At 38.6% G+C, this 22,077-nt stretch overlaps 2 protein-coding genes across 3 annotated transcripts in view; one reads left to right on the top strand and one right to left on the bottom strand.

Annotated features, from left to right (window-relative positions):
* The window catches only part of atg7 (ATG7 autophagy related 7 homolog (S. cerevisiae)), a 67,911-nt gene extending 57,471 nt beyond the window's left edge, over positions 1-10,440 (top strand). Inside the window, exon 19 of the mRNA XM_055027543.1 lies at positions 9,519-10,440. Coding sequence (XP_054883518.1) covers positions 9,519-9,551 — 33 coding nt within the window. The 3' untranslated portion in view covers positions 9,552-10,440. The remainder of the gene's footprint in view (positions 1-9,518) is intronic.
* The window catches only part of vgll4b (vestigial-like family member 4b), a 38,080-nt gene continuing 26,435 nt past the window's right edge, over positions 10,433-22,077 (bottom strand). For both annotated transcript variants that reach the window (XM_055027549.1, XM_055027548.1), the window contains 3 exons: positions 16,831-17,089; positions 16,486-16,603; positions 10,433-15,398 (listed from right to left, as the gene is read on the bottom strand). In XM_055027549.1, coding sequence (XP_054883524.1) covers positions 15,142-15,398; positions 16,486-16,603; positions 16,831-17,089 — 634 coding nt within the window. In that variant the 3' untranslated portion in view covers positions 10,433-15,141. The remainder of the gene's footprint in view (positions 15,399-16,485; positions 16,604-16,830; positions 17,090-22,077) is intronic.

The following is a 22,077-nucleotide window of genomic DNA, read 5'->3' as shown; positions in this document are numbered from 1 at the left end:
CAACATGTAAAAACAGACACACCTACAGAAACTCATCCCATGGGCTGAAGCATCTGGAACTGCTTTATCAAATGAGCTTTTTTACTCTGAAGCAATATTAACCCAAGCTCTGTGTTTTGTGTGGACTTGTATCATCTGCCCTGAGACATTTTTTTTTAATTAAACAGAAGCCGTTAGTGGGTTTGGAGTCTTTTGTTTTATGATTTTCACTCGCTTTGGATAGCTTCAAGCTGCAATGAGGACAGTAGAGAGCCTTAAAAAGCAAAATACAGAAGAAAAAAGCCCCCATCAAAAATCATCAAAGCTACTGAAGACTGACGGCGTGATGCATATGCAAAGATTAGAAAAATCAATCTTTTTGGGTTTAAACATTTAAGTTTATTAAATCCAAAAACAGCAGAGTATATAACTAGCATGAGCTTTACATTCCTGTTTGATTTTTGTGTAAGGTTGCACAAAAACTTCCGGTTGTCAATTTTTTCTTGCATTCACTTAAACCAATTCCTTTGTGTTAAACCAACCAAACTTGACTCTATGGTACAAACTAGAAACAAAGTAGAAGAGAGCATCGTGTTGTTTTACTTGCTTAAACTCTAACACATCATTCAAAGCACAGTCTAAAGCCTAATCTACAAAACCTTTGCACGACTTAATAATAATTACTCAAACTTGGGGTTTGGGTAATTATTAACAAACTGATGTCGCCAATTCTAAGGACCATAAATCATCGGCTTTAAGCATGAAGTACTGAGGTCCTTCTATGAAGCATTTCAGATTATTCAACAGTTATTGCTAATTTATGGTGTTGATAATTCAAAAACTAATTTATATATAAATATTCATTCAGAAACACTGAAGCAGATGCTTAAATATATTGATTCATATTATCTTAGGGGAAATCTTGATTGCAGCATTTATTGATGATCTACAAAAATCTAAATAGATAATTTAAAAAAAACTAGATTAATGCTCATAAACTTTGTTCTCAAGGATTATAAAATAAAATCCTATTCTTTGGAAGGATGTTGCTAATTCCAAATATATTTAAGAAACTTTTCCCTATTTGAAAAAAAAAAACGCAAAGAGCCTTGGGCCACATGTTGCAGCTTATTAATATGTAGGTTTCCTTTGGCCTTTTCACTTCACTATAAGGCGCCTCTCAGCTGGTGAAGCCACCCTGCTGCAGATGCCCGACTTGTTGTGCAGGGCTGTTTGAGGAATTCAGGATTGCAACGAACTGCAGCAATTCTTGGCTTTGTACCACATTGTATGAGGTCATCTCTGCTGATGATTGGTACTTCAAATTCTTTCATCAGCCAGTTTACACTCTCCATTTGTTGGACACGTGTTTGTGGGATTATTTTGGTGTGGTACTGAAAGATGATCTTGAAGCTAAATAGGGTTTAGCACTCTTAATCCCAGTTGATCTTTCTTTTTACTGGAACATGACACATTGTCTTATACAGATTAACTCCGAGGATTCATTTTGGGAAATCAAACCACTAAATATGTTTTTCTACATGTTTTGCAAGAGACCAACATATCTTCAAAGCCAGGATGGAATAATTTAAATCCAGTAATAAACCTGCAGCTATTGTTGTTCTCCCAGACTCTGTATTTTTTCCTCTCAGCCTGCATTTTCATTTCTTGTTTGACCTGAGGTCAGTTTTCTTGAGCTTCTCAAATATTTTATGCCGAGCTTTCTATACACTGCACAGTTATGACCTATTACTTTTTTTTTCTTTTTTCTTTTTACATTTGAGCTAATTAACTTTTACATCCAGAGATGGTACTTCAAAAGCAAACCAGAAGGCTAAAACACTTCCTAACCTTAGAGTTAGGTCCCTGGTTCATTGTCGCTTTTAAAAGTCTTCACGTCCCTGTTAGAAATATAGACTTTTGCATTGGGGAAAGAAAAGAGACCATCATAAGTCATTTAGAAAAAGTATCAGCCTTTAATTGGTTTAATTGGTCTCGCCCGGAACGCAGCTGGAGATAGGCACCAGCACCTCCCGACCCCGTCAGGGAGAAGGGTGCTCAGAAAATGAATGGATGGATGGATAATTTGGAGTCGATTAGCATCCCTAGTCTGCCTTGCAAAGGTTCTCCAAGTTACTTCTACTGGTACTGTGTTCACTTATGACCCTAAAGCCACAAAAGAATAAAACATGAGTGTCCATGAAGTTTACACAACAAAGATAAAAACTGATCACTGACTCCAACCTTTGCTGCCTTTGAAATTCTCTCCAAATCTGTAAGATTATGAAAACGTCTGTTGTCTGCAGCCCTGTTCGTGTGACCCACATATCTTCTTTTTTATAATTAGCTCTGGACTATGGTTGGGTCAGTTCAAAAGTTTGTTACTTTTTGTTTCTTCATGCTTAAAAGGAAATCGTTTTCAGCTTTCAGCTGATAGTTTTTGGGTCAAAACTGAACTTGAACTGAACTATCAGCTTTTTATTCATTTTTCAAAAGGCAGAACATGCCTTTTGAAACTGTGGCTTGGATATTTTCACTGAAAGAAAAGGTTTCTGTCTCTCTTTTCTTTTCTATGAAATGCTGTTAACTCTGATATACCCTTCTCCTGATTTATCTTCTTCAGTACAAATGTTGTGATACTTTGTAGTCTCTCTGCCACAATCGACTTTAGCTACTAAATTAAATGTTTGGAGGATTGAACCAGGATTGGCTAATAGATTTTATTGGTTAATTAAATTTTTGTTTTTAGAAGATGCAATTTTTGGGAAATCTGGATTTAATTTTTTTTCACCAATGCACTCTTTGGGTTTCCGTAGTTCAGAGTGATGTCAGCACTCACAATGCCTGCCATCTTGTATGACGAGCGTCGTTTACAGATCGCTAATATGTATTTAGGCTTTGAATTCAACTCTATGACAAAATCTAAAGGTCTGGAAAAGTTTTTTTTTTTTTTTTTTGCTATTTTTCTAGCAAAAATAGTCATAATTTTACAACAATACAGTTGTGACGATAAATAAAATCATATAATAGTTTAAATACTGTGAGGATAAAATCTTAATATCACCAGAATAGTCATAATATTTGGAAAATGAAGTAGTAGTTTTATGAGAACTCCAGCACAAGAAATAACAAAAAAATATATATATTATTCAAGTTTTTTTCTCATTAAACAATTTTTTTTTCTTTGAAGTTTGAAGACCTATTTCTGGTAACATTTATTCTGTTGATATCATGACATTTCGAATTTAAACAAAAATTCTTGCAGCCTTTCCCTGATGCGCTGTTGTACAACTCAGATTACTTTTTAAAAGTATTTTAAGTATAATTTGTAATTTCCTTTCTAGAAAAGAAAATAAGTAGATTAAAATTGGAAATCAAATCTGCTGTAGAAAAAATCTTTTGATTTTGAGTTCAAGCCTCAAATGTTTTTTGAAAAAGTTTTAGTTCAGAGAAATGCACGTTAAAAAAATAGGCAACTCTTGAACATTTTCCTCCTTATGTATTAGTATGTTTAATGACATTTTCACAGATTAATTCAGATTAAACGCCTCAGAAAATTTTTCACAGTGCACTTTTTTATTGTCTGAAACAAAAATGTAAAAATCATTATGTATACATGGGAAAAATGCTTTTGCTCTTCTGTCACCGCTCTGAGTGCCTCCTGATAAACTAAACCTCAGTGTCCTTCAGCAACACCTCAGGTGATTTTTAAACCTCATCGCAGCTCTGAGTAGACTTCAAAGCGCCTGCGTTTCAGAGCAGAACCCTCCTCTAAGCCGGAAAGCGATGCCTCATGGAGGCTACACCCAAAGCTGCATTATTTATTTGCATCCTGCACCCAGTAGCCACAGATCATTTGTTTGCTCCAGTATATGATGTTTATGTATGTGAGCTGTCATTGTGGGAGTGAGGCCTGATCTCTCGCTCAGCAGTACACGGTCACCACAAAGGCCCATAAACATGCACACACACTTGCTATTGTTGTAGTTGTTACGGTAATTTTAAGTGTGTCTTTTGGTAATTCCATGATAAGTGCAGTGTGGTTTCCCAAAAGAGAGGAAAGCAAAGGAGAGGAGCTAAAAAAGAAACCTTGCTAAGTCTTTTCTGGGATTTTTTTTTTCCCAATGTGGATAGCTGGTAAGGGTTTCCAACCACTAACCCATTGTGAGCTGTACAGGAGCTACTTTTATTGACTGTTGCTTCTTGCTGTGATTGTTGAAGCCACTTTTAGGGGTCTTCTGTCCTCCTATAGGTAAAACCTGCCTTCAGGAGATTCAGAGGGGGTAGATGAAAGGGAAGCACCCCTTCAACTCTTTAATCCTCACTCCCAGATGTGAATCATTTGTTACCGGAAACAAAAATTTCCTAAGCAGACACCCCTGTGTGGTGTTTGATCCGCTTCTGTTGATGACTATTAATTCTGCCAGTCATAGAAATAACAGTTTTAGACTCTGAGCAGTTTCTCTTTTTAATTACCGAACAAATATTTGTATTCAGCTGAACAAGCTCACCCTCACAGTATAGATAGACCCTTATATCACAAAAGACCTTAAAATGCCTTGAAGTTTGTATTTGTAATCTGAAAAGGTTGCAGAGCATTTACTCGTGCAAGACACTGTGTGTGTGCTACTGACTTAATAAAACACAAACTAACAGCAGAGCAAATGTATGTCTATTTCTACAGCTGTAAAGGCAGTGTTGGGGAAATGTATTTTCAATCAATTTTGACTTGATCTTTATCCAACTTGGAAATCCTAACCTATATGTTTGAGTCTCAGAAAAACACATTCATCCGTACGAAAAAATGCTCCACTAATAGTTCAATGGAATAATACACCATGAGTCCTCAACTAATACCCAGAGAGATTGACTAATCCTGAAATATCAGACCATGTGAAGACTCTCATTGTGCTTTTTCACATGAATGCTTTTTATGGTAGGCAGAATCCACAAATAGAAAGAAGGGCGGATTAAAAACTAAGAATCCCATTACAATACCAAAGTGGGAAACAAAAATAAGAGCTCCACATTCCTGGTTTTAGTCCAAGGAGGGATTTCCTTCTCCCTGTCTGATGGGCATCCCTCCATCTCTCAACAAACACTCTGCTGCATCAGGAGCTCCTCTGCATATAATGACAGATACTAACCACTTAATTTAAGTGTGAAAAAAAATCACAATCACCAAACAAGCATCAATTCAAACTGACTGGCTTTCTCAACATACATGTTTTTTTTTTTTTTTTTCCTTTTTAAACTAGCAGCACTTAGTGCTTGTTGCGCCCAGCAGCCCTAAACCACATCACTCTGTGTGGTCTTCTAATTGCATATCAGATGGAGCCAGTCTCCATGATGAAAGCTTGACTTTGCTCTTTGTTCTTTGGTGTCAGTTCTAATATGTAAAGCAGATGTGTTTTTAATAGCCCAGTCTATCAGTGGTTGAGTAGTGCTGCCTACTTGAATGGCTTTAGAGGTTGGAGTCCCACTGGGGCCACCCGCATATAGGATGTACTCCTGTGTGAGGGCTCCGGGTTTTAAAACGGCTCCCCAAACAGGCCACAGTACTGAGTCATCTGCCTGAAAGTGGCAATGGAAGTGAAATCACATTTCACAAAGGTCCCCTCTTGAACAAGTTATTCGAGGCAAAGAAAACAAAAGGAGTTCTGGCTTTGCTTCTTTTTTGAAGCAAGTGCTGCTTTTTTTCAGGCCTGCGGAGCCGTAAATGCTGCCGAAGCCCCTCATGCTGGGGCTTGTTGTTGTGTTTATGGGAGAGCAGTAATCAGCAGCAGCAGCAGCCTGGGCTTGGCTGCGTTTCCAGCAGCCGCCGCTTCCAGCTAAAGCCTCTTCTATCTGATCAGATCTTAGCGCTGTTTCAACAACTAGCCCGGATTATCACATCAGCTTATTCCTAGCACTTTCCCACAGAGATTATGAGCTGGACGTTACAAAACATCCAGCTGTCCATGCCTTTGTTTTTGTTTTTAAACCCACACTAAGCGGAGGTGTGAAGGTGAGAGGCCTATTGATGTGCAGCTTTTACAGCCGAGATCCAGTCAGAGGAGATTTCTGAAAATTACTTTACTTCTGTCCATCCGTCCAATTGTCTTTGTCCATTTATTAGTCAGTCCATCCATATGTCCATTTGTTCTTTCAGTTTATCCATCCATCACTTCATGCATCTTCTTCTAATCTCAGGTTAGTTCCTGAAATAAGGTAGATCCCCAGGAACCTCTCTTTCCAGCAACTCTTTGGTTTATCCCAAACCTTTTTGGTCTTGTCCTTCAGAACTGGAATTGCTTTAAGAGACTTTCTGATCTGAGGTCCAAACCATCTCAAATCTGTTTACTGGAAAACACTAATACTGGAAATAAGGTCAATGCAATTTTAAATGTAGTTTTCCTATTTTTAGAAGAGAGTAGATTCATGTATCTGTAGTGTTTATCTTTTTTTGCTAATGGATATGGAAACTTGGACTTTTGCAGCTAGTATGGAGGCATGATTTCACTGCTGTAACACCAGAACCCTTTCTATTGCGTTGTCTTGAAATAAGATGCTGTCTCTGGGGACGAAGCGTAGTAAACACTTATGCCTAGTGAGAAAATAATATTTGTGTTTTCAATCCAGGTTAGCACCATTTGGTTAGCACCAAGCTTTGCAGAATCATCAAGCTTCCTAATTGGCCAGAGCTGATTTGAGCTGTGCAGAAATCTGCTTAACGGTTGAGAAACATCCCAGCTATTCAGTCGTACTTTACAGGCTGGAGTGAAGTTGTTGGCTTCAGTTTGCTCAAGCTATTCATGTTACATAATCCTCCCCAACCCACCTTCCCTAATTCAAAACTCCCACTCACTCCAACCCTCTTTTCATTTTGTACAAAAGGCTGCACACACACGCGCACACAAGACCTCAGCTTGGCATGGCAGCCATCCAGAGAGGGGCTCCAATCTCGCTGGTTTTCTAAGCGGCCTTTGCTTCTGTCCTTCTAATGGTGGCTCCCCTGCTGCAGTGGAGCAGAAATCCAGAGTGTCTTGCTTTGATATGAATTAGTCTCTGATTCTCCTCTCTGGGCCTCAAACTCACTCTGACAAACACACTGTTGATGCAACATGTAAACAAGACAAGTTGATGTGCGGCAGAACAGGTTGGGCAACTCTTGACTCCTCCACACTGATGCCTTTCAGCCCGATGTGCGGTAATTTGTCTTTAGTTGAGTGCAGCCAAACCATAAACACACCACAGGACAATGAGGAACTGAAATCTGATTGGCTGAGGTTGAAATCCCGTTCATGTTGGGTGATTTTGCAAGGTTGACTTGTTAGTAAGAATCTATTTTTTTTTTCCAAACAACTTTATCATGTCTTTTTTTCCATCTTCATTTCTTGGTGGAAATTTTCCAGCTATCAGTTTGTGTTTAGCATTCCTTTGTTTGTCCTGCCTGTTACGATTACGTTTTAGTAATTCAGAGACTTGACATTTCTCAAGATTGTTTTGGAAGAACACTTGGAAATCGTCAAAATCTTCTCCCATTGGAATTTGACATTAAGCTCATTAATACAATAATATATATATATTTTTTTACATTTATTCATTTAAAGTGAGAACCAGCAAACAAACACCGTTAATCATGACACATTTTCTTCTGTCTGAGGTAAAAGTCATAAAACCTGCACTAAAACGTGTTGCTTAAGAGTTGAAGATTCAGTGAAATGAGATCTTTAATCAAATTATGCAGAGAAAAACCTCATGTGTACCTAGCAACAACACTCAAACACCGTTGTGCACCTCTAAGCCTCTGCTGCTTCACATCTTCCAAAAACCCATGGCAGTTTCAAGAATTGTAAATACAAGTCGTGCTCTGTAGCTTCCAAGAATCCCTCGCCATGAGGTTCCCAGATTTAGCACAATCAAATCTACCAAGAAGCTTTCCTGGAGGTTGTTGCACAAAGCTTCTGTGTGGCTACAAAAAAATTAATGTCTAATATTGTATCTCTGAAATAACCACAAGATCAGCTTTTCTGCAATTTCAGGGGAAAAGTTTTATGTATTTTATTGAAATAATTAGTTTCTCCTGAATGCCCACATTAATTCACAGTGAAAGAAACATATCTATTCAGGTTGAGGTTAACAGTTGAACAGTTTTTCTTTATGCTAGCTCTCAGTCTCTGTGGTCTTTGCACATGATGCATTCATCCAATCTAAAAGTTGCACCTCACCACTGATGAACTATTTATTTCTCAGTTTATCGACTCTCATCACCTCTATAACAGACCCAGGGTTTTCTGCAGTTAGCATGTTCTTCCTGTGTGTGCGTAGAAGTCCGACTTCCTCACACAGTCCTGACACTGCATGATGGGTTAAGGGGTTACTCTACAGATAGATGAGTGGGTGGACAGAAAGATGTGAACCTTTTGGGGGGAAAAAAAGATTGTAGTCTGTAAATGTCCAACACAAGGAAACATTTCTGTACAGTTATATATTAGTTTATTGGATCACCTGAACTAGATCAATGAAAAGCACTGATGGAGAACAAACTAATAAACTTTAAAGTTATTAGGATTATTTCGTTAGCATTGCAATTGTTTAATTGAATACGAACTTGTGCTTTTTGCTGATGTTATTGGTCTGAAAATACTGTACTACTTGTTTGTTTTTTGTTTTCAACAAAGTTTGAAACAGTATATTTTATTTGAAATATTAAAGAAGTGCCAGTATTTTATAGAATGGGAGATATATCTAGAAATGGTCAAATAAAAATCAACTTTTTTCAGTGGTTTCTTTCAGCCTGTAGTATGATGTTAGTGTTTTTTTTTCCTTTGGTAGGGGATTCCTTAGTTTTCTGGGACGCTATGTCTCAGCTCTTTGAGCAGTGAAGTCGAGGAATGCGGCATATGTGTGTCAGAGATGTGTCTCAGTCTGTGTAGCGTTCCAGTCGGTGTTGGAGGAGGTATGTGAATTACGCTTTACAGCAGGGGAATGTGAGGAATCTGCTGCCATAAGAAGGCCACTTTTGTTTACCGACATTGCTGAAAAGCCGGTCCTTCTGTGTTTTTGTGCCACTTCCTGGTCAGAAAGCTACTTGGGAGTAATTTTTACTAATCTTTTTGAAAAGCCTTTGCAAATCTGCAGCGCTCCAGGTTCTGAATACTTCTAACAATTAGAAGAAATCTGAATCTTGTGTACTACTTGACCAAAATCCCTTTTTGCTCTGTATTAGTTTGCATTATGATGCACTGGATTTGTTCTGTATTATTGCAATGCAGCTTTCAGTTTCACATACAGATGGTGATAAAAGCATGCAAACAGTATTTCTGAAGCCTGAACTTTATTTACTCAGGATGTTTGTGAAGATGGCGCATACCAAGTCGAGAGTCCAGAATGCAACATCAGAGTGTTAGCAGGAAACGTTAAAGCCCAAACACCTGCTTCTGCGGGAGCTTTCCAAGAAAAAAAGTATCCTGGAAGTTTCTCTGATGTCTCTTGAATGCTGCTTTGTTTTGCCTCGTTAATCATTTTATCTTCCTTTGTGTTTTTGTTCTTGTCAGATTTGGGACATGAGCGACGATGAGAGCATCTGAAGGGTGGAGCAGCGAGAGGATTTCACTCCAAACATGTTCTTCACAATACCAAACATCAAGCTCTGTACATTAGACCAAGGTGCATCGTCACACTTGAGCAGTAACGGTAAAACGAATTCTTCACAAGCGGACAAAGGGCTTGAGCTTATTGTGGTGTGTAAAACCATGTTTGCAAAAATTAAGTGTTGCATTGTCTGTAAATTGTAAATTATGATCACCACAAACAGGTTTAGTTGATTCTGTCAGCAAGGTTTTGACATCTGTTTGCTCATTCTGCTTGGAAAAGAAGAGCATCAGGTAAAACACACTGGAGAACTCGCCAAATCCGTCCAGCTCATCTCCTGTTTTCTAGACCCAAACATATACAGAGCAGCTGATACGAAAACCAGCTTTCAGCTCATTCCTGTGAGAAAACCTGCACACAGATGTTTCTGTGCAGCTGGACTGCAGACCGGCGGGAACCAAATCTAGTTGACAAATTAAGATTTCAGAAGTTTTTTGTTTGATTTATTTTCACTTTGCACTGTCTTGTGTCTGCAAACTTGTTTGAGTAGTAAGGCCTGTCAAACTTTAACAGGTCATTGAGCAAAAAATAAAAAAAAGCTCAATGATGAGATCATTGTTTAAAAGCAAAGCAGAAATTGTGAATGAATAATGTTTCAGCTTAGCTAATTCACTTCTGTTAGTGTTTAACCTAAAAAGTGTAATAAAAAGTTTCCTCCCAGTTTAACATGAAAGAGCTTAAGATGACCGTGTGGTTTTCGTGTAATGGAACTATATGCACTCGACATCCTTCCACACACTCTGTGTTTAGTTGCAGAAATGTCTCCAACTCTTCACACAACCACATGAAAAGAACTTCAGGACAGAGACACGCAGTCTGTGGTTTAAAAGCACTTTATTGTTCATCAAGGCTACTTTACGTACAAAAAAGGTGGCCTGCCAAAACCTTTTGAGTAGGAGACACAGAGCCACAAAATTTGTTGATTTTTGATACATTATGTCTTACAGTTCAGAGTACTACTACCACTAAGTACATGCTACTTCCACTTCAAAAATCAGGCATGGAACATGTGGCGCAATCAGAGTGAAGACCAACTCATCTGTGATTTGTCAGCTGAATGTAAAACTCGATAAAGATTTATTAAAGGTGGAAACTGTGGTGGTGGATTCACAGCTAATTTACCACCAAAATCATTGGGGAAAATAAATGCCCTGGATCAAAATAAAGGATTCAACATTGATTCAGTCTCCATCCGTAGAGCAAGACTTAGAATTGCTTACATGCATTTTAGATTTGCCTGCCAGTAACTTTTGTTTTTACACTTTAATGATAATCAATGCAAAAGAGAAAAAAATGAGTTCCAAGTTCTGTTTTTGTTCGAAGGTCTCAGATTTAATGTAGCCGAACGGGTATGAGTGGAAGTAGCGATTGTCGACGACACGTCTGTGTGGCCTAATGTGGTTTCATACATTTACTGTGTTCCTGCACTTGAACCTTTACTCCAGACAAACAAAACTCTAATGACAAAAAAAGATCAACTTTTTTCACACACAAAAAAAAAAGAAAATGCAATGATTACAATATAAGGACAGAAAAAAACAATTAAATAGCTACATATCATTAACAAATTAATTGTTCCTCAAAAAAATACCTACGATTTTTTTTCTCTGTACATTCGTTACGCACAGCGTAATGATGGTCTTATAGTTACCCAATATAAAAAAAGTATTTTAAGTGATTTTCCTACAGTGTGTAGGGAGTGCATGCCAAAGCATAGCGCTCGCCTCCTACCTACAGGGTGGTAGTGAAATGATAAGTACATGATAGAAATTAAAATCCTCTGGACTTCTAGCCTCTCCCTCATGTTTCTAGCAAGGCACTCGCTACAGTCGATTTATATGGAGAGGCGTCGCCGTGACACTAAATAAAATATAGTGCTGTGTAAAAGTATTGAATCCTTTACAGACTTCTTCCGTTTCTGCCACAGTTAAATATCCCAGAACAAACCAATTCTAATATCAGATAAACAAAGCAGGAATAAATGTAAAATGTTCAATTTTACTATCCTCAATCACTTAAAGTGGCCTAATCAAAGTTTGAATTTCAATCCAACTGAGGTCTAGTATGACCTATTAGGCCATTCATGCATGGAGTTGTCAATGTGGCCAAATTAAAACAAAAATCAAGTTTTTTTTTTCTATAACATTGAAAATGAGTCAGTCAGTTCTTGCCATTTAAGGTGGTTTGCAGCCTGGTTTAGAGAGATTACCTTTTGAAGATAAGGATTAGCTTGTTTTCACTTAAGCATAAATGAAATCATCCAAAGATTGTTTTATGCTCTGGTTATATTCATGTGATATTAAAAATGTGACAAAGAAATCTGTAGAGGGACTCACATTTTTACAGCACTGTAGACTAAGTGTTGAGTGAATGTCTTGTGACTCACAGCTTGCGCTAACAAAAGCACAGCTCCTGCAGCTCAGTCTTCGCCACCCCAGCCTGCCTGCCACACCTTACTAGTCACAGAAAACTTGTAAAACTGTTTTCTTTTCATGAAATCTCTCTGCATTTCTGTTTCGTCCCATCTGGTTTGATGGCTGATGATGGAATGTGTGGACAATCCAGAGAACGTCTTCCATCTTTGGAACCTTGTAGGATCACCATACTCGCTACTGACTGTTTAACAGCAAATAATAATAAACCTCATCTATAAACTCAAAGCTCAGTGACATGAAATGATACTCCATACCACTACTACAATGTCTAGGTCTCTCAAACAAAAGCACTAAATGTTGCTGAAAATGTTATGGCACCCCATGTAAGTTTGTTCCTTTTGTCTGAAACAAATCTGCTGGCTAAAAGAAAGTTGCGTGGAGGGAACGCTGGCTGCTGTTAAACATGCTTGACGCCTGTAAAAATTCCCAACTGGAGGAATGTTTGCCACCGTGGTGCAGGTTGCACTACAACATATAATGTATGTAGGCCAAAGAGCGAAACAAAGCCATTCTTGAGAAAAGAAAGCACTAAACATCAAGTCAAAGCATAAAATGTCAGGTGAGGGAGGTTAAAAGAGCTGCTAGCTAAAAAGCTAGTTTTAAATTTGTTTAGTTCTCCAATTCCAATATATATTTAATCAATAAAATGCAGACAATAATTTTTCAGAAGATACATCACCAGATGTATCCAAGCCTTTGGGAGTACCTAGTACTCAAGTACACTCTGTGGGTGTAAGAAAAGTTAGGTTAAAATGCTGATGAAAACCTGACAGTTTGGATCGACTTGGTGTCTCACACTGAAGTTTGTAGCATCCTGTACCAGCGATGGATCAACATCTGATTGAAACCCAAACCAACAGCAGAACCCAGAGCCAGCCCAACACGATGACGTCAGGCGTCGTCGTGCCAGACAGTTTTGAGAAAAGAAGCCGTTATCACCTAGCAGAGCCTGTCCGGAGGCCGTCCCACTATAGATGCTTGTTACCATACTAATATCAATGGAAAACAAGAAAAAAACAATACAAAAGTATAATAATAACATGGAGTACAACTGACCCAGCAGTGAGTGTATAGTGTCTATGTCTGTTACTGACAACAAAAGGAGTAACAAGAAACGTCTCAATGAAAAAAAAAAGGTTAATAGTTAAGCTTGAAATGCTAAAAACCCTAATAGATACCAGCTATTTAAAATAAAACAAAATACATGCACCTGTAAAAGCATTAATTTACCTTTAAAACCTTAGAAATTATTCAACCACAGTCTGCAGAAGGGGGGACAAAGATAGCAGGGTGTTAGCCAAGTATAATTCTAACACCTGTGTTAGAAAGAGTAACATAAACAAAAGGTGTCTTTGAAGAGATTATGATAATCCTTTCACCCCCCAAGTCAGAAAACCAGGCCTTGTTCCCCCCCCACCTCTTTTCTTTTCAGAAACCACAAAGTGACATGTGGCGTCATCTAACCCCTCATCAGTGTCAGCAGTTAACGCCTTTGAAACACATCAAAGCAGACAGTTCAGTGGAGCCCAACATTCAGGTCGGATGTTGAAAGAAAACAAATTCTGGTTTTGTTCATTTGATAGAAATTGACATTCAAATTTAACTTAAGGGGCGTCAGGGGGGTAGTTCTCAGGGACAATGTTACTTCCACCCCCTATCTGGACCTCATATTCAATACGCACTTTTAAAATTGAACTTCTATTGCCCTACATTTGGGCAATAGAAACAGTTTTTAATTTGAATGTTTAACTTTCCCTCCATAAATTAGAATTGCTGCCATTGATTTCCATCTTGCTTATTCTTCAATTCTTTGTTCTCACACTTTTAAAATGTGATCTTAGACGACATCAAGAAGTTGTAAAATACGTGAAACATTAATTCACCTGAGAAGTGCTTAGATTAGAGGGAAGCTCAGAGTAGTTTCTATGATGACACTTTGATGGTGATACATTTCTGGACTTTCCCACATTCGGTCCGTTAAAACCCCATCCTGCCTTCAGAGAGTTCACGATGTGGACAGACATTCTGCAGGTAGGTGCTGCTGGAGACTGATCACAGATCAGAAGCTTAGCTTCAAGACAGCAACACACACCTTCCCTTTGCTGCTTTTAATTAACGTCTGTCCAAACAAAGTCCCGCGATCTCGCTAAAGTACTTTGTAGCAGGTGACCAAACATGCTTCTACTGCCCAAACTAACTGGAGTGTGTTTACATTTGTACAAACGACAATGCATGCAAGACTTGGCACACACGTGTTGAAGTCAACTAATCTCAGGTCGACTTTAAACGGGAGTTATTAGGAAATCAATGCAGGGCTCCAACACGTGAGATAAGATGTGATTGCATCAAAATACACTTTTTAAGCCCCAGTGTGTTCAGAGTCAGATTACAGCCCTGACATGCCACCCATACCTTTCTAAGCAGTAGTGCAAATCAGACTGAGTAGATCTTCTAAGGTCATATGCAACAGCCGAACAACCAGAGCTCGCGTACAGCAGACAGGTGAAGTGTAGGGGAGGGGCTGCATGTGTGTGCTTTTCAAGGCGGGCACTGAATGACGGGTTGAGGTTTCTTTGGTAGCATGGTAAGGTGGACTGTGATTGCGTTCTGAGGTGTGTTTCTCATTTTTTCATTCAAAAGGCCAGGCATGTCAGAACAGAATCAGCTTACAGAACTATTGTTAGCTAAACAGACAAAAAACAACAAAAAAAAAACAAAGAAGAAAGTGAATAATTAAAACAGTCTTTCCTCTTCTTATGTACATACAACTACAAGCACTTGCTCAGCTCCAAGCCAACAATGCAGGGATGATGAAAAACCGGAAGGAGCAAGCTGATGCACCAGTCATGTTCCACTTTTGAATCTTCCTCAGTCAGAACTGAGTTCTGTCCAGCAGTGCCAGATAATGGAAAGGAGGTGAGCATGTCTTTATTGCTTGAGTGATCCACAGTGACTGAGCAGGCTTGAGGGTTTTGGCTGCTTTCAGCAGACCAGCAGGCAGGCAGTCCCTCTTGGGAGCTGGTGACAGACCAAAATGGCAGGGGCATGGACCTTGGAGCTGAGATGATTGGATGAGCAGGAGGGGGGGCCTTCAAGAGACCACAGACGGGGAGTGGTTGTGATTGACCATGCGGCTGTCGGGAGAGGAGTTTGGGCTGCTGCCGGACGACGAGGGACTCCCCTTGTTTTTGATCTGCAGCCAGGTCTCGCCCAGCGCCTTGGCGAAGTGGTCGTCCACAGAGCCAGTGATGGACACAGAGTTGGTGGCGGTGGGCTCGGACTCCTTGTAGTTCTTCCCGAGGCTGCGACGGAAATGTTCCTCGATAACAGGGTCGCAGGACGTGTTGGCTGGAAGAAACGTAGTTCTCGGTTACCAATTTGATAATGAAAAGAAAAACATCCCCCATATATTCCGCTTTATGATTTTCTGTGGGAAATTTATTGCCTTAAATTAGTTGGAGAACAAGTAATTTTAGGTCACTGGAAATATCTACTTTACTTTTCGGGGCTTTTTTTATATACACAAAAAGACCGTGTTAAATTTCCCCGTTAACCTCAATGAGATCATTGAAATCCCAGTGGGATCATAAAACAGCCATTTTAAATTTATTATGGCAAAGAAAATACAACATTCTCAGAAAGTCATGGAGGCTTGAAGTGACTTTTTTAAGTGTTGAAATAACAGACAAGAATGTTTAAGTTATTATTACCGGCCATAGCGACTCATTGAGAGCAACTCAGTGAACTGCAAATGATCCAAATTCCTAATTGGCCTAAACCAGCAATGAAAGAAGACTGGTTGTCTGAAGAAAACAGATGTTCTAAATAGGAAACTCTGTTCTACATGTTGGTTTGCTTTGAAGAGTTTGAAGTTATTCTTCAAAATAAAACCATTGATATAGCAAATGAAATATTATTTTCTAAAGTACGATCCAAAACAAAAGCTTCAATATGCCGTACAACATAGCTAAAGTAATTAAAGCAGAGATAAAAAGGGATTATGTTGACCTTTCAAAATAAAAAAACACTTCCCAGTGAAAGATTGAATTTTCAAGATGGCAGATAACTTTTAAAGTACGGTCTGCATAACTATTAGGACTCATAGTAATACAAATGACAGGAATGAAATGGAAATTATATCTCATATTGAACTTTACCCATGTATTTTAAAATAAATCTTCAAATTACTGAAAATGTAGGCTTACTTAACTTAATGAACTAAGCAAGTAATGAAAAAGCAAAGTTTAAACATTCAGTTTAATGTGTTTTATGGTTATTTCAAATCGGGCAGATATTAACCGGGCATAATAAAAAGAAATTCTTGCATGTTAAAATAAACCTTGCATAATTTCTAAGATGACTAAGCCACATTTTTTCAAAAAGTAGTCAATTCACTTGATAAAAAACATTTCTTCATAACTGTGTTTGCACTCACTGTTGCTTCTTCTGTAGTTGTTGGTGAAGTTGGAGCAGCCGTTGTGGGAGATAGGACACTGTGACAGGTTGCAGTTGCGATTGTTGGCTGCAGCACACGTGATCACTGATGGACGATTCTGAGACAACAAAAGGCGCTTTGTTCAATAAGAGTTCTAAGAAATGCTGTCCATCAAATATGCAAGAAAAAGTGGGCTGAAAAACGCAAACAGAATGATTCTGCACCAATTTAAAAAAAAAAAAAAAACTCCCACAGAGGAAATGAGGCTAACACAAGTAGATTAGTCAGATTATGACTAATCTGACTTTCTATTTAAAAAAGTGTTCAGCATTGGAGTCATTTTACCTGCTGCCGTTCCACTGCGCTGACTGTATGCGGCATCGAGACCATAGCTGCTGTGCTGCTGCGTGGCGTCTCCACCATGCTGTTTTTGGTAAGTGCCAAAGGCTGGTCCATGCCTGCTAACGAAGCCAGGTGATGGTGGTGGCTGTGGCCGTAGAGGTGGTTGGCTTGGACCCCCAGATGACCGGGAACCACAATGCGCTCACTGGGACTCCGCCGATGGTCCTTCACAACAGGGGAGTTGCGGTAGTCTGTCGGTTTCCTGTGAAATAAAAAGAAATTACTTCACCTTAGCAACAACACCCAATTTGACTTTAATCAAAAATGAGTTTTCCAATTGTTAGACATATTTGTTGATTCATACAAAAAATCAGAAGGAAAACTAGTGGAGACATGATGTCAAGGAGAAACAAAAAGATTAAAAGATGACAGTACAGTAATGATCTGACACAAAGTCAAACACTAATTTCTCAGATTACTTGGAGTGTTGATGAGCCCCTTTGGTAGAATCACAACCTCTTTCACACAGTGTTTCCATGTGAGCAAGGCAAGGGGGGCTGTTGCCTAAATTAATCCAACATGGAATGATTCCAAACTTATCTCTGCACAGAGGGACAAACGGGCACCAAGTTCACAGCTTTAAAGCGATTTCCTTAGAAAAAGAAAACCAGCATCATCTCTCTCTAGTGAAGGAGCAGCCAGCACACTTAATACGTTGAATATGAAACCTCTAAAAAAAAAAACTGCAGCCAAAGTTTACTATCAACATGTGATTAAATCTGCAAACACATTAGAAACGTTCCCCTTTAGGTTTAGCTCCATTTCCCTAAACCTCTTGTCTACAACAGTGGGTTGAGTAATTGGGTCATGGAAGCCCTACTGGCCACAAAGAGTGCTCTCTCTTCTCTCCAAAATGTGAGCTCATCCCTGGAAAACCAGAACTGATGATAAGACTTTACAGTAACAACACTTTAACACAATACACATTAAGCCTGTTTTTTTCCAGCTCTGATGATAATAACTTTGCTATGTTTGTTACACAGCGTTTATACCTGACATTGTGCAGACTTGCTTGCAGTTTAACAGGTAGTGATTATTCCAGTGAGTGCGTCATATGTGGTCCTTGTTCCTTGTGTGTGTATGTGAGTGTGTTCCTGTGTTGCTCCATTCCCTTCTGACATTGAGGCCCAATTTGAGGGAGCAAAATGTACTGTACTGCCTTCCAGCTCTTCATTTCTCTCCACCTGCATACCCACTTCACGGGTTGAGGGGGAGGGCTTACTTATATACAAAACCTACACACTGACTTCCTCGATTCTACACAGACATGCAGATGTTTAATATGTATTTGCATCCTTATTAAAGGTGTCTATGATGCAAAAGAAAACATAGTAAATCAAATGTTTTGGGGGGGGTTTTCACATACTGTACAACTAAAAGAATCCAAACATTTGTTTTAGAAAGAGAGGAAATAAAATGTTTATGCCTGCATGCTAACACCCTGTTAAACCAGCTTGTGATATATCTGCAGAATTCAGTCTTCAATCCTTGGAGTTTATCAGGCTCTACCTGCTCACTATACCTTGCCAAAGTTCTCCAAATTTCTTAAATTATGAGATTTGGGAATTTCACCCATACATCATAATGCTAGCTCCACATTTGACTGTAGGTACACTCTTCTTTTTGTGATGTGTATGGCTGATTTGGTAGTAAATATATCCTACCAAGCCCTGGGTTAAGAGTTCAAGTTGGGTTTCGTCATAAATGGAAACATTCTTTTGCAGAGTATTGGCACGTTTTTACCAGATTCAATCCAGCTCCTCCTTAGTTTAGACGTGTGGGGAATACAGAAGACATATGGGACTTTTTGTACAATTCTCTTGACTGATGACTTTGAACAAGAGGACATATACATTGTTTGTAACTTTTCCCCCAATAAAACTGGCCTTTTAATAGAGACGTGTTCACTCTATTTTCTATATATAAACTATTCAAGGTCAACTGAGTGAAAATGATCTAATTTATTGCAAACAATCTACATTGTAATGAAGGGTGAAAAACAACTTCATTCTTTTCCAAATAACTTGTGGAGGCATTTCCTCAAAATACTGAAAATTGCTTCACTGTGTTGTGAGAGCAAACATTAGACTTTGTGGTGAAAAAGCAGGAGGAGCCCTTTAAGGTGTGTTTGGATGCAAAGCAAGTTCAGATAAACAGTTGTACGACCATGTGACCAGGCAACCTGACTGCTGGGTCAAGCATCTGGAGTCCACAGCACCATCCTCCACAAACAACAGTGAAGACAAAACAGGAGAGAGGAGGAAGTGGGGAGCTGCATGTGAATGGTCCAGACCTTTAGCCCATGAAAGCGCAAGCGAGGTTGGTAGTTTCCTTCATTTGTGCCGAGAGCTTACATGCGCAAAGAGACCCCCCACTTTTTTTCTCTCCTAATCCTCCCCCTCTCTTTTTCTCACAATCAGCAGCAAACTTCCTGAGGGTCAACTGAGGGATAGACTTGGCAGTACTTTTATAAACCCAGGCTCACTGCACACCAACAAGCTCATGTGTTTTTCTTTAGTGGCATCAATATCCATTTCCGTTCTACTGAAAAAAAGTTTAAGCTTTTTGAACTAAATCATATAGAGAATAGGTGTGTTGTGCAACTTATTGTATCTCCAGCTGTAACCAATCCCCGAGCCTAGAGGGAAAAAGACAGACGAGTCACAGTCTGACTGTCATCACTGCCAAGTCGCAGCCATGCTCACATCCTTATACAAGAGGGCAGTCGTCACAGGAACCAGTGACTGAGGATTAACAAATCTGCCTAATGAATGGCATGGCTGTTGAATCAATCTGCCCCCTCGTCTTTCTGTGGCTTGTGACTACCCACTAACTCACACTTCATGTCAGGGTTCAGGTTTTTAAAGACCTTGTCTCCATTACTCACCTCTCAATTCTCATAGAAAGGTCACACAGGGAGGACATTAGGGCAGATATAGAAAACTGCACATGAAGCAAGGGCCTGAGATGAAATGAGGTAGACTATAAAACACAGTAAGAGCTCCAGTTGGGAAAAAGGAACAGTCTCTGGAAAATAAACATATACATGTATATTTTTTTAGAGTTGGATTGTTTCCTTGTTGTTTCCTGATTTGCTTTGAATCCTGAACTAATTCAGATTTGTAATCTGGATTAGTTTTATGTCATTTTACCATATCTTAATACTTTTCAAGATTATGACACAAACAGAAAAGTGTGTTGAAGGTTCTTTTTAAAACACTCTTTTTTTCCCAATTCAAAACTGGATTTATTCATCTCATAAAAGTAGCCCTATCTAATTGTTTTTCTTTTTTTTTTTTTTATTAAATACAAAACATGCATCAAAGTTTATCAACAGAAAATGGTGGGAATTCTATTAACCCAACAATCAAAGTCGATAAAAAAAAACTGATTCCATCTGATTGCTTATTAATTATTAAATGTATAATGAGAGGATATCAGCCAGTTTTATGTCATTTTACCAAATAGCAGTGACGCTCACATAGAGTCGTATTTATATGGATGAGAAAAACAAAAAACACCCAATGACAAATTCTAACTGATATTTACTACACATTAGGACAGCAATGCTACATTTCACTCTCAAAGTGAAGGTTGCAATGATAATCTTTTAAATTTGTCTTTTTTTATGAACCATGTGACTGAACATCAGACAGAACTCTGCATGAGAATAAAACAGAGCAAATATCCGTTCTGAGTCTGTCCTGTAAAGTTTTGGGTTTGTGCAGCATGGTATTAGTGGTAGTCACTGTGGTTGGGACTCACTGCAGGATCCCTTAATTTAAAACCCAGAAATCCAAAGCCCTCAGAACATAAATGATACGGTACAATATCTTGAACAATATTAAACTGCTCAGATCTGTCAGTAAGTAGAGGTTTTAGAGGAGCCAGTTGAATGGCACCCCATCTTTAAGTCAACCTCAAGTTTCAGATCACAATTGTGCATTTCAATGACTGAAAGACTCAAAAATACCTGTTTTAAGTAAATTTTCAATGACTCAAAACTAGAAGCATGTATATAAAGCAAAAACTAAAATTGTCTTTAAGTTTTAGGAGTGAAAATTTAAGATAAAACTCAAGCTATTGAAGGAAAAGCTCTGCTTTCTCTTGTGGCAAATGCACAGGGGCTATAAAAGTTCTACACTTTCTCTCACAGTTCTGCTCTAAAGTCTTCAGAAAAATCTTTCCAGCAAATATTTGGTTGGGCACATGTTCACTTCCTACTGAATAAATTCAAGAAGAGAAAAAAAAAGAGAGATACAGACAGGAAACATCTGGAAAGAATAAAGACCTAAAAGACAGAGATACATAAAACACAGGAAGCAGTCTGAATTCACCAAATCCTATAATGTACATAAAGATATTCTGTTGAATCTTTATAAATGAGCTGCAGTAATATTTGAACACTTTCTTATAAAATAAACAAAAGAAACTTCTGTATTTTGATTCAACAATGTTGAATATCTAAAGGAAAAGGAAAAAATAAAAGACCAGTTTTCACATGTTTTCTGATGCTGGTAGTAAATTCTGACAACCTAATACTACATAAATACTGAGAAATCTGGCAGGCTTTGCAGCTAAGTGATAGCAGAGAAACTGGTTGGTTATCAGAGCTGGAGCTGATTGAAAATGGAAACAACCACAAGAAGGCTAAGATAACAACATGAACACAAAAAGCCACACATGCTGACAAAAGGAAGAAAAAAACCTGATCCTTCCTTCTTTCCCTCACATGCTGATTACATAAATAGTCTCATGTAAAACAAGAGTATAACAATGACTTCCCCAGGCTTGGACACGCATACAAACACACCATAACTTTGGCCTCATATTTTCTCCCAACAAAGCCTGGAGTAACATCCTTGAGAAAAAATTTTGTGCTCGATTTTCCAGTAGAAGGGATCTGTATTTCTGTATGCTGATATACTGCCTGTATTCCTCCTGTAAACCACCACCTCTGCATGGATAAGCTTTGAGGGGTACAGGACATAAATGCAATGTGGATATGTCAAAAATTCAGGAAGAAATGAAAACTACATTTTCTTCAAGAATAGACTATCAAATTCACAGTCATGCTGTATTTGTTGTTTACAAAGAAATCATGTTTTCATAAATGGTAATTCCATCTAGGATTCATTTCTACTGGGAGTCAAAGTTCTACCTCTATCTTATCTAACATTCTCCAATCAA

This window comes from Poeciliopsis prolifica, unplaced genomic scaffold (genome assembly GCF_027474105.1).
Source record: "Poeciliopsis prolifica strain line A6 unplaced genomic scaffold, Auburn_PproV2 SCAFFOLD003, whole genome shotgun sequence".
Lineage (NCBI taxonomy): Eukaryota > Metazoa > Chordata > Actinopteri > Cyprinodontiformes > Poeciliidae > Poeciliopsis > Poeciliopsis prolifica.
Note: the sequence above shows the minus strand (reverse complement) of the source record. Positions and strands in the feature narration are given on the sequence as shown.